Source organism: Centruroides vittatus, unplaced genomic scaffold (assembly GCF_030686945.1).
Source record: "Centruroides vittatus isolate TY-2023 unplaced genomic scaffold, ASM3068694v2 scaffold_1478, whole genome shotgun sequence".
Taxonomy (NCBI): domain Eukaryota; kingdom Metazoa; phylum Arthropoda; class Arachnida; order Scorpiones; family Buthidae; genus Centruroides; species Centruroides vittatus.
Genome location: NW_027122680.1, coordinates 47843 through 61478, shown reverse-complemented (window position 1 = coordinate 61478; position 13636 = coordinate 47843). Strand labels below are relative to the sequence as shown.

Genomic DNA, 13636 nt, shown 5'->3' with positions numbered 1-13636 from the left:
ATCCAGCTTAAGGCCTATTTTAATATCATCGCCGCCAGGCCTTCTCTTCACGAGGGAGGCCGAGAGGCAAGTCTTGAAGAATGACTTTGTATGGGAGTATTGTGCTGGAGAAGGAACAAATTCAAGTTACTTAATTATAGGGATCCATAGGCAATGCAGTTACCAAAGATTAACATGGTGTATTCGTGCTTCCTACAAATCACAGTGGTCTGGATGCAGCCTATTTGAATAACTTAACCAGTTAACAACATATTTCTATATGAATTACATTAGAGAATTTTAGAAGCCTATTCCTTGCAAATGGCTGATCTGACAGATAAAAGAAAATAATATGGGTCTTATTATTATTTTTTCTCTCTATTGAATGATATATTTTTTATTAAAATGTAAGACTGACATGAGAAAGCCCTCCCTTGTGTCATGCAACCTTAAAGAAAGGTCAATTCATCAAAAATTGCCTTATGTAAGAACAATGTAGTAAATGATTACATTCTCTTGTGCAGGATTTACAAACTATTTTATTACGTATATACTCACATATTGATGAATATTTCACCTTTAAATCAGAAACTATTTGTTCAATATATTATTTTCACTTAGAAAAAATATAGACGACGATTAATTAAAAATGAAATAATATCAAAATCTCATAATGAGCGAGGCAATGTTGAAACGTATCGAAATTTCATTATATTATGGTTTTATGCAAGTTTGATCGCATTTTAAAAATATCGAACCGATAATTAAGATTGATTTTGGAAATATTACGTCGTCTTCGAGCAATTTAAAGTAAAAATTTCACGAAATTTCGTTGGTTAAAACATTTATTTCTTGTCATGTAAGCAAATCTTTTTTTATTATACATTGAGAAATTAAACGTATCGTTCGGTCGAAGACACTACACATTTTCACGCCAGACACGGTTCACCAAAAACAAGACAAAAAAAAAAAAAAAAATCAAAACTTTGTTCAGATGTGCATGCAGTTTTCAAATGACGTCAAATAAAATAGAGTCAGTATTCGTCGTCGTCGTCCACGGTACTCGTTTGCTGTTGTAATAATAACTGTTGATCTCTCTGGATCTGTTGCCATTCTTGCTGTTCGGCTTCTTGCTGCTGTTGTCTCGCCTCGAGAAATAATTTAAAATTTATTATTAATGAATGTAGTATTTGAAGAAGTGATTAAAAAGTCAATAGCTACAGACAATACTCAATTTACATGGTAAATATATTCTTGTGCTGCATAAGTAAAAGATGTGACCATCATTTCAGATCAAGATAATACTAATAAAATAATATAAAGTTTTAAAAACACAAAATACATATATATATATATATATGCTCATATGAAAAATAATGCACATGTTAATGTCAATATCAATATTTAATTCATAAAAAAGAATTTGTGTAAATCAAGAATCATCTGTAAAGAAGAGAAATACAGCATCCTACATACCCTATGAGGGAAATGATTAGATTTTTAAAATATATATTGAAGAAACAAATTGTCTTCTTAAATCTGTTGCTCGCACACTGACTAAGAACAAAAACGACTTTTTAACTACGGAGACAATCTTTAGCGAGTAATGAATTTAAGAATACAATTTGTGTTTCTTCAATGTATATTTTTAGTAATAAGCCAACAACTACTGGATTATATCGCGATTATTTTAAATTAATTTGTCACTAGAGAGATCTCTATTAAATTTAATAATTTAGAAAATTCTGGAAGAAAAGAATCGGCCCGGAGCTAGACTCGAACCTGCAAATGCCGCTTACCGTGTGGATGCATTGCTAGTTATGCTACCTGAGCCTCTGGTTTGATCTCTTCTGGATATATTTAAGCATGAGATAACCATCTTTGGTTATATGGCACCATACATTTTTAGTTTGTAAATGCTGTCAGTCAATTTTAATTAAGAATATATATTAGAAATATAAACATCTTAAACCCAGTAATTATATATTAAAGCCAAACAATTGCAAGATTATATCAGACTATAACAATAATAATACTACTACTACCACTACTAATTAAATACTATGTAATTTAGCACTAAGAGGCAGGTGTTAGGTGCCATCACTTGCTACATTTAATTATTAAAATATTAATTTAAATTATAATTATTAAATCCAGCAAGAGATGATGCCTAACACCTGTCTCTAGTGCCAAATTACATAATATTTGATTAATATTAGTAGTAGTAATATAGCCTGATATAACAGGGTGTATCAGTACAGCGGTTACAAACTTTCAGGAGAGACAGAGTACACCTAGACGATGGGAAATCACATAGCAATGCATGGTCAGAAACGCTTTCCTGGTGCGGTAGTGACGACACAAAACACAAGAAAGAAAGGACACAAACAGGGTGAGAAAACATGTTTGTTATTCTTAGTACAGCAAAAATGTACACGATAGATATCGCTACACCAGCCAAAGACGTCCCAGCATTTTTGCCAAGACATCTAGGTCTGATTTCCCATTGTCTAGGTGTACTCCTGAAAGTATCTCTCCTGAAAGTTTGAAACCGCTCTACTGATACACCCTGTATATTAGATTTCTTTATATGCACATGAAACCTGATACAAAGAATAAGAAAGTATTTGAGATCAGTTATATTAAAATCATAATCAAAATTATATTATTTTCACAAAATGGCAGCCAACATCTGAAACTATTTAAAACAATAAAAACATATTTACTTTATGTGTATGCATCCTCTACATCCCTCTGAATCGGGCAGATCTAGGGTGTGCGGAGGGTGTGTTCACACTCCCTAAAATCAAAATTCTAAGTAGAAAAGAGTTTTCCATAGTACGACTAAAAAGCTAGATTTACAAATACCAGTTTTAATTCCATAGTGCATTGCAAACTGGTTTATAATTTCCCTAGCAGATAGGTAGCACCCTAAACCTGCAAATCTCCCTACTAGAATAATTGAGACCTATTCTTAGTGATAATTATCTTATTGTCTAAAGGTGTGCAAACACCAGCCGACTGATAGCTCGCCCTAAGGCTCCATAAACCTGGGCTGACTTATGCACCATTTTTAGGCCAAATCAGTGTACCACAGTCTGTTGCCACATGTTTGTTGTAATTTTAGTGTTGAATTTTAAAGCAAAATGGGAGATTGTTCTGCGGTTAATTGCATAAACCATTCAAAATAGTTATTGGGTTTGTATGTGTATTTAATGATTTTACTTTTTAAATATATTACAGATATATATTTTTTATTAAATTTAAAGACTATCATAAAATATAAGTCCTTACATATATTTATTGAACTCTTAAGTAATTACTATTATTAGTATTTCTTATTGAAGTTAGTAATAAAATTTAATGAAATCATTTTTATATTTACTCGTATATTATCATCTCAACATATCTATGTTTAATTAATCGTGAACTACTTATGTTGATATTTATAACAAATAATGAATCCGTAAAACATGTACTCAGCAAAAATATGAAATGTCTGTTTTATGAAATATGAAAGTTGGTTATTCTAATAAACGTCGATATCTTCGGAGAATAAGAACACACTAAATTTATTCATCTTTCTTATCGGTGATAAATTTTGTAAATAAATGATATTGCTACGAAAGTAATAGCTTTGTATGTTTTAACAGATTTCTATTGCACTTTCAATATGCCATGTGCTGAGCGTTGGCCTAAAAATGGCATGCAAGTCAGCCTGGATTCTGGGAATCCTAGCCTGGCCAACTCATCACTGATGGCAAGAACTGTCAATTAACCATTAGTCCACCAATGTGCAACCTGCACACAATTTAACTGCTGATTTAACCAGAGCCTGACTTGATTTAAAATGGTGACAAGTTATTGCTCTAGTGTCTAAATAAAAGCATCAACAAAATATAAAAAGAAGTTGCTGCTTTATATGTAATTGAGAAAGACATTTTGCTTTTCTGTATCATGATTTTTCTGATAAAATAATGGCACATGTTTGCAAACAAACTTTGTTGAAATTCAACAAAGCAACTGCGATACAAAAACAAAATAATTACAGTTTGCCAGATCTGAGACTAAAAGTAGCACAAATTTTAATAATTATTTTATTTCATACATTTGAATTAAAATTCTAGATAGTTTGAAAATTTATTGAAATAAATAAGCTTAAAATTCTTGGGGTAAGATCTGCTATTTTCGAGGATACTATAGATTACCACCTACGGAATTTCGGGACTGAGTATATTTCTGAACCGAGGGGGCCGAGATGAGTTCAACGATACCCTACTTTTGGACCGGAGACGAAAAATAAGAAAGTTATCATACTTTTTTCCGGCGATCATGCGATGATCAAGAGCCACATCGCTCTCTCCTCTAAGCCTATCACGTGTTTAACAGGCAGTCCGGAAAGTCGGCCAAATATACCTTCAACAGAGGCAGATGTTGATCCACGAGCACACTGATCGTCTGCAGTTGGAGTTAAGTCCTTTTTGCACACCCTTGTGCTCCTCCACCTCTGGGCCTATGGGCCCTCAGCCGCGGACACACTCGCTATCGCTATTGCTTGCAATCAGCTGGTACTACATGGTTTGTTGGACAAGCAGCTATTGTGGCTTGTCCAACAAACCTAACCTATCCCTCTGGGAGATGACCGTCACCGCTAGGTGGCGGAAAAATCTGAAATGGCATGGAATGCACTGTGAAAGGCAAGAAATCGTAAATATTATAACTTTCTTATTTTTCGTCTCCCGTCCAAAAGTAGGGTATCGTTGAACTCATCTCAGTCCCCTCAGTTCAGAAATATACTCAAAGTCCCGAAATTCCATAGGTGGTAATCCATAGTACAGCCCCATTTTCTTGTCTTGATACTAAAATAATAGATTTTCAATATTGAAATTCAGATAAAGCACACCCCCAAATAAAATTCCCGGATCTGCACCTGTTCATATATAGTTCTATCTACTGAATGGTATTAATGATTCTGGGATGGGGTGTGATGACTCCAGGTGGATAAATTAATTAGCTAAACAAAGACGTCTTGAAAGAAGCCAGAACATATGTTTTTATTAAATGAATGGCTAATGTTTTTGGAATGTTTGTTATTCCATCATTTGAATTGCAGTGTTTATTAAATTTCAAAGGTCTGATAGAATTACAAACATTCTAGCTTCTTGAAAGTTGAATGATATTATCATACTAAAACAACTATGCTAACCATTTTATAATCTAAATTTAAAAAATACATCAAGATTAAAGTTACTTTAGCAAATAATTCTTGCTGAACTCTAAGCAATTCTTCTTCTGGAATACCCAAATTTTCTAATCTTGTACTTTGCCTTCTACGTTTTGCTGCGACGGCTTTACAGTCTTTTAAAACGGCTTCCGCTTCTTCTTTGTATGCTCCGAAACCAACGTTTTCTAAAGCTAAGAATTTACGTAATTATATTATTTTTTTCTACATTATCTTGATTCAAATATAATTCTTTTACCTGTTAATACATGTTCTGCCGATATTGTTTTCTTTTGCTGTTTATTACAAACTTCATTCGCTTCGGACGATATATGATGAATAAATTCTGTGCAACAATTCAAAAGTAGTTCTCGAGCATCATTTGCAATTCTTATCTGCGGTAAGAGTTCCTTAATCATTTTGTTCATTGCAGCTCTGGGAATCGTCAATTCCTCATCATTTTCTGCCATTATCTCTGGAAAATTAATTTTTTATTTCAAATTAAAATGTTTAAAAATGTATATAAAATCACAATTAACATTTTTGTATAAATTATTTACACAATTAGTAGAGTTATTACTTAATACTGTGCAGCAAGCTGTACTGTAAGCTCGGTAAGGTGCTAGTTGTGATGAAAACGATTGCTCATGGGTGGCCATTTTCATCACAGCTAGCCAAACAAAGTGGGACTCAAGAAAGATTACTGTTTCCTAGTTGGAAAAGCATGGGAAATGCTGCTTTGGAGTATGTCAATGGCTGTGAGTATGCATCCAAGACTGAAATTTATAGCCAACAGAAGGAAAAATGACTACAAAATTAATTTAGCTAATATTACATGAAAAATTTGTTACATTTGAAAAGTTATGAAACTTATAACATAAATAAGTTACATAGAAAAGTAAGTGCTATTCCGATAAAATGGTCCGTTTTTGCACAAGGTGTGATAAAAAAATCCAGGTACTCAAACCACGGAGGGCGTTAGAATCCACGTCAGATTTTTCTCCATGGTGGGGAAGCACTGCCAACTTCCTGCTTGAGTTTCATGGCAATTTGTCCATTAGTATTCGAGTAACAGTTGACTAATGACTATATAACTTATTCAATTTTCAGTTTTAAAATGCATGACATTAAACAAATAACCTGCATTCAATCTTGTTGGAAACTTGAAAAATTAGTGCAGAAGAATTTCAAATGCTGCAAACAACCTTTGGGGATGCTACTGTGTCTTGATCAGGGTATATGAGTGATACAAGTGATTTAACAATGGTAAAACATTGATTGAAAATGATAGGCCATTAAGATCTTCTAATTGAATATTGTTATCAGCTATAAATGTTTCACATTCAGTAATGTGTTAATTTGATATATTAATACTCAGCTCAACACAGGGACATTGTTTTGTTACATCCACAGCTGCATTAAGCATGCAGCAACTGGCTGTGTGAAATCTTGTTGAAATATCCCAGTCCCATGGAGCGGCAAAGGTGAAAGAGAAGGCAGCAGCATATGTTGCTTAGGATCATGCAGAATGTGAGGAATTAATAGAATGCAAGTTATCATTTCTCCCAGGACAGCATGTCCAAAAAATCCTGACTTGCAAAGACAATGGAAAACTTGCATTGATATTAGATATTTTTTGAGAGTTTTGTGGTGATGTCTGATAACTTGTCTGCTCACATTTTTGTACGGTATGGGAGAGATTTGTCTAACCACAGGACACATTTCCAGTTTGCTGCTGTCCAATTAAGATGGTATTTTTTGTCTATAACAATGTTTCCTTTGACATGCAGGTATAATGTAAGTTTCTGTTTACTTCTGTAAGACCAAAAACCCATTTCACACAGTCTTGCTGCTACTCTCTCTCTCTCTACGTGCCGTATCTATCCGAGGTCTGGATTTCGGCTACACCAGACATAGGTTAGTACTGAGGTTAATAATACGCCAAGGTGTTTTCTAGGGAAGGTTAAACCCACTACTATCTGCCTCAAAACGAGTTATCCAATGTAGCTACTTCAAAATCTAGTGCGCAGAACTTTCTCGTAACAGAGAAACTAGTTCTATATTCATTATGAGGAAGAACATATATTAGAAAACTAGTAATTATTTATTGTGACATTGTCACAATGTTGGGCTGCAATTTTTAATCATATTTTTAATCTATTTAATTTAAAACAGTCCCTGCACATCATACTTTTCCTCTAACAATAGTCATGCCGGTCAACGCCTGTCGGGGAAAAATTTTTAAATTGAAACAATGTGACTTCCAGTTTGCATCAGAAGTTCATATATAGTTAATTGAGGCCTCCTTCCCCTAATCTTCCAGTTTCTCGTCTCATCTTTCATTTATCTAAATTATGCCATTCTCGAGATTAACGAAAGACAGATGGATGGACAACTGTGGAATTTATAGGACTATAATTTTTTTCAAATTCAGCCCAATTGTAAAATATATTTTAACTGTTATAATCTATTTGAAATTTGACATATTTCTTGCATTTCTGCAAGAAAATATCTGCTTTATATAAATAAAATAGCAGATTGTATAATGGTTGAATTTTTGAAGTTTTTCTCAAAAATTTAACGTTTCGTGAAGAATTTGGATGATTCAAATACCAAAATGGTTTAAATATTTAAATATAAAATCTCATTCAAACTGCCATTTTCTCTGCAAGGATAACTTCTGTTCTGTAGAGTCATCGAGGAAATCTACTGCTTATTTTTATCACGTGGGACGATCTCGACAGTGATGTGACCTCGACCAATGCCTCGGCATTCTCTCCTTTCTACAAGAAACAAGGACCCGAAGCTTTGGAGTTGACAGGTCAGTTGCCTTTTGAATACAGAACAGAGATTACCAAAGGGCTAGAAAGGAATGATTCTCAGTTAAAAAAGCGTGACAGAGGATTTATTCTAGAAAGGTGTTCTGAAAACTGGTGAGATCAACTCTTCTAGACTTTGTGGACTATTGAACTTTCCTGGGTTTTCCTAACTGATTTCATTGATTTCATCTACAGGCAAGATTTATTGCTCCCTCTGCTGCCTCAGGTTAGCCATCTAAGAGTCTGTTATGTATACTCTAATCCTGTTTAGCCACTAAAACCATTAATTTTCCATATCTGAGCATTGTCACTTTCCTTCGAGCCCACGTGACATTTACCTTTAACACAAAGTGTGTCATTATCAAATATTGGGAGTTTACATACTATAGGGCAAACTGCTTGGACTTTGACATATTCAAATTAAAAACAGGTAAACATCTATATTATCTACAGCAGTAAAGTGATGCACTTTCAAAATCTAGTACATCATCTTCATTCTTATTCTGGAAAATACTACAGAAGCATTAAACATTGGAATTAAATATACTTTTTTATTCACACTTATTGTAGCACCTTGTTTATATATCTATCTTTAGACCTAAATAAAACAAATGCTGATTATTGATGGTAAATATGCAAGAAAAATTAGAAACTTTTACAAATATTAATACATATATATATATTTTTTTTACTGTGTTTAAAATAATTTGAATATACTGTAAAGTTCTTAGCAACACCATATGAATCTTTTAAGTAACAAACTTGTATTACATAAGATAATCATATACTGTCTGAGGAAAAATTGTTTCAAAACTTACCAATACTATTTTTGTGGTGCTTGATTGGCAAAAAACCATAACACAAGCACAATATACACCCGCTATGGGCAATTTCTGTGTATAAAACTGCTCATTCAATGCCACAAGACATGTAATGGCAAGTTTGGAACTAGTTTTCTCTGTGGAAATCTTCAGCATATGAAACTTTGTAGTATCTGAACTGTTACCTATCCTTATCATATAGCAGTGAATAGGGACATTTTAAATAGATAATACACAGTGATCATATTTTTTTTTATAAATAAATTTATTTGTACAGTTCTTAATTAATCCATGCTAATAAAATATAATTATCAATGTGTAGATTATTATTTTTAATATAATAATTCTCATAGCAATTATAAGCAAATGTATAAAGAATCATCTCAAAGGCAATAATGTAATGTTTGAACAGAATATTAAAACTGGAGCGCATATTTGTACTAAACAACAGATTTATAAAGGAAAAGAATTTGTTCGCTACTAGGAGAACTTTGCCCTTGGCTGAAATACAATGGCTTGCAAACTTGTGTTAGATCAGTAGGGATGCTAAATTAAAGTGACTTATTATTCTGCATAAGCAGTCAATTCTTACCTTTGTTCTAAAACTTCTCTAACTTACATAATAAACATTGTGCAAAGTATGATATATTAATGTATATTACCTTGCAAGATTTATTAATGCAATGTATAATATATTAACAATGTTGGTTAAGGTATATATGATCAAATTTTTGAGAAAAATGGGAAGAGAACATTATTAAAAAAATATGGCAACAGTTTCATCATATTTTGAATGTCAGATAATGTTAACTTATGTTTTTGCAATGAAAAATTTTCCCACTGACTTAACATGGGGATGACACTTGACCCCCCGATATATTCCATTCCAGGTCTAAATTTTAAAATTCAACCTCCGTCAACGTCATGACACGTCATTTTATTGCTTCTATTAATGTGCAGAATTGTGATTTTAAATAGTGATCTTAATTTAAATAATGCTTCCTTCTAATATGTAATAATAAATGGACGATATTATATATGTTTGCTAAGATTATAAAAAAATTATAAAATTGATTAGATTAAAGAATGATTTGTTTAATGTTATATGGCATGTTTCCAAATAATGGAAAAGCATATGATGAAAAGATTCTTTACATTAGCAAGATTGAGGCTGAAGTTTTAAACGCATAAGCATGTACGTCAGACGTTCGGCGCCGCTTTCCTGTAAGCCTAGAAGTTTGACAATGGCGTTTGGAATGTCGAGCATGATTCCATTGACTTTCCAAACGCCATTATCAAACTTCTAGGCTTACAGGAAAGCGGTGCTGAACATCCGACGTACACATTTTCGAGTTTAAAACTTCGGCCTCAACCTCGCTATTAATTCAAACTAGTAATTAATGTAAAGGATTAATTTTTGCAGATGATTTTATCAGAGAATATGGTAAAAGCTAAACTAGTGAAAGAATCTAAGGCATTTCATTTTTTGAAAATTACTAAATGAACACTCAAGTATTTGAATATTGTACTTCCTGGAACCATTTTTTCCGAGGAATGAACACTTCACTTTTTAAATACAAAAATCAAATACTTGGTTCAATTCTCCTACCATTAGACTCAACGAGTTTTATTTTCCACAAATGTGAGCTTTGCAGTCTGCGCATGAGTTCCCTATTTCTATAGAATCTATATATGTAATAGAGACGAGTTGATGATAATAATCAGCGCAGAGCCCAGCGGTTAGGAGTTGAAAGTTGAAATTTGGTACACAGTTAGGGTACGTCACGAGAATGCACACTAAGAAGGGATTTTTCGAAATTCCTCCCCATGGGGGAGAAGACAGGATTAAGGCTTAACACTTCCACCAACAATGGAAGTGTTATGTAACAATGGAATTTTCAACAATGGAATTATTAAGAGGAAGCAACGTGCAAACGCAGATGCAGTTTTTTTTGTTTTTGCAGGAAATCAAACATATTTTTAGATTCATCTAAAAATTCTCTAATTAGTCAGGAAACAGGGGGACCCAATTCTTGCATTCTGTGAAAACGGGTAAGGTAATAATCTTAATCTTTGGTATTGTTACTTTTTCCTGAGCAACGCCGGGCCCACCCGCTAATAATAATCTATATATATAAAAATGAATGTATGTCTGTGTGTGTGTGTGTTTGTCCTTCATGCACTACCACACCATTTATCCGATTGCCATGAAACTTCGGGAAGTTGTTTAATACACTCCCGCGAAGGTTTCTGGCACATGTGAAGACCACCATTTCCCCCCTTTCAAAAATATATTTATATATGGATTAAGGCTTTTATGTCCAACAGATGGCGCTAACTTCCGATGACCTAAGTTTGCTTTTCTGTGAGGCATTATGCTTTTCAGTGAGAATGGACTAAAGCAGATCATTTTCTATCTATCTATATAAATAAAATATAATGTTCGTTTGTTCCTACCAATTCCTTTGAAATTTTGACACAACGTTGCATTCGAATATGCACGTGTTTCTATATAATATACATGTCGAAATTCCCCCCACTGGGGGGGGAATGGACGGGATTATGGCTTACCGTGAAGAACTTGGCTTCTATTATACTATTTTAGATGCGGTTTTTTGCGTTTTTAATTGCGTTTTAATAGGTTACGTCAACAGAATATACACTAAAAAGGGATTTTTTGATATTCCTTGCGGGGGAGAGGGACAGGATTAAGGCTTACTGTGAAGAACTCTGCTTTTATTATACTATTTTAAATGTGTTTTTGATTGTGTTTTAATAGGGTACGTCAAGAGAATGTACTGTACACTAAGAAGGGATTTTTTGAAATTCCCCCACGGGGGAAGTGTTACACATTTATAATAGATACATTTTGAGCCACAACAACGCGTGGCCGGGTCAGCTAGTATATAATAATTTCTGAAACTTCATTTAATAAATTTTTCCTACATAAATTAAAGTTCAAAAACAAATTTTATTGACAGAAGTCTAGGGTCCCAATAGAACACAAATTATGGCAATGCAACATAGGAAATCTGCCAATGAAGTGTCTTCTGGGAAGAATTTTTGTAGGAATTTGGCCCTATTTAGGTGTTAGACATGAAAAGAAAACTAAAAAAAAAATCCATGTAGCCAGCCTACTGGTGAGACATGGACCCACAATCAACTACTTCAGTGGTTTATCTACTTAGCCACTGTGGGGTCAAACATGATCTCTGCTCTGTAATATTAGTACTCAGTTAGGATTGTAACCATTCCTGTGTGACATAAAAAGCAAAAGAAAGCAAGTATAGGAACAATTGTTTGCAAGTTACTATGCTCCAAAGATTTCCTTAAATCCCTTCTAGTTTAACCGGGCATAAACTGGTGATAGGACTGGACATCAAAAACTGGTCCTAAGATTTTAAAGGTATCTTTTAATTATGGTGAAATTCCATTAACCCTGCATCTGGTATGTCGGCATATCGTCATTGGGGGTTATCTGTGCATTAGGCAGATCTGGAGTTAAGATTTCATGTAAAAGCATCTAAAACGTGCAATTCTCGAAAAGGAACGAGAGGGTTCGCCTCTTAGAGATGACAAATGCCAACACAACATATGCTGTGATAGATAAAACCAGTTAGCTTATGCATGATCTCTCTAAAGACTTTTCCAAAGACATTACAGCATGTTTGATACAAGCAGAAGAAATATTTAATCCACTTGGAATCAATAATCATCACAGAAACAGCTACAGTACATTTCTTTTCATGTACTATGTCTGCATTTATACACAATAAAAGTGTACAGAGCACAAAGTAAGAATAGCATTCTCATTTCAAGCCAACCAAGGGTAGGAGTTGCCTGAAAAGGCATATTAAATAATCATAAAGGGTGGATATGTACAGTTTTAAATGCGAAAATTTGTAAAATTGTGTCTGAGAATAAAAAAACTTCAACCATATAAGGCACCGCGTCGATCCCAACAATGCCAGGTTAACGAAACGTCACCCTATTTTCCACAAAACAACCTCATAATCTGTGCAATAAGTACCTTTAATAAACAATTTTAATTTGTTACAGTAAACTACAGCATCAAGCCAATTTAATACTTCAAAAATGCTTAAATCGCTCTAAAATTAACTTTTAAAGTATTTTCTGCCTTTGTGATTTCATATAGTGTGTATTTAACGATTAATAATACGAATTAACTCTTTGAATATGTAACATATGCACATTTAACAGGGAAAGTATGCCATTATTGACATCAGGTTGTCAATGATGACAAACTTAATATTTCTTTCAGAAATGAAAAACCCTTTAGATTATAATAAAATGAAGGTGAATAATTCAATACTTTGTTTATATTCATTCAATAAGTTAAAACAGATACAAATGCATTGTTTCAGGTGTTTATAGTGTTTATACGAAGGAAATTTATTAGAAATTCATACGTACGATCGGTATTACGTTCTCGATTTAAATTAAATCTCATGTGGTTAAAAGTAAACAGTTTCTAAACCAATCACGCCCAGTAATTCGGCACGACGTACAACAACATTCCACTTTCCACACAAACGATAGAAGCCATATTAAAAAACAAAACTAGTGTTGCCAGTTCGTATAACTTCTTATATAAATTTTAATCTGTATTTTAATTTTGTACGCATATAAAACTAATTTAATTTAAATTTTTAGTTGAAAAATAAAAGTAAATTATAATATCTTTACATATGGCACAAAAGTCGAATGTTTATAAAAATGACTTAATTGAAAAAATTATGTACTTAAACTAAAAGAATGGTTTTGTGTTAGATTTA

The 13636-nt window shown here is 33.2% G+C and overlaps 1 protein-coding gene across 2 annotated transcripts; it reads right to left on the bottom strand.

The window, feature by feature from the left end:
- Positions 1–806: 806 nt before the first annotated feature.
- On the bottom strand, positions 807–13432 carry NC2beta (negative cofactor 2beta). 2 transcript variants are annotated; one of them, XM_067284807.1, is made up of 5 exons: positions 13275–13432; positions 5460–5675; positions 5231–5394; positions 1219–1283; positions 807–1127 (listed from the first exon to the last, which is right to left on the bottom strand). In XM_067284807.1, the coding sequence occupies exons 1-4, from the start codon at positions 13309–13311 to the stop codon at positions 1263–1265; spliced, it is 438 nt and encodes a 145-aa protein (XP_067140908.1). In that variant the 5' UTR covers positions 13312–13432; the 3' UTR covers positions 807–1127; positions 1219–1262. The 2 variants fall into 2 exon arrangements, with proteins under 2 accessions (XP_067140908.1, XP_067140907.1); XM_067284806.1 differs by lacking the exon at positions 1219–1283.
- Between the last annotated feature and the right edge of the window lie 204 nt (positions 13433–13636).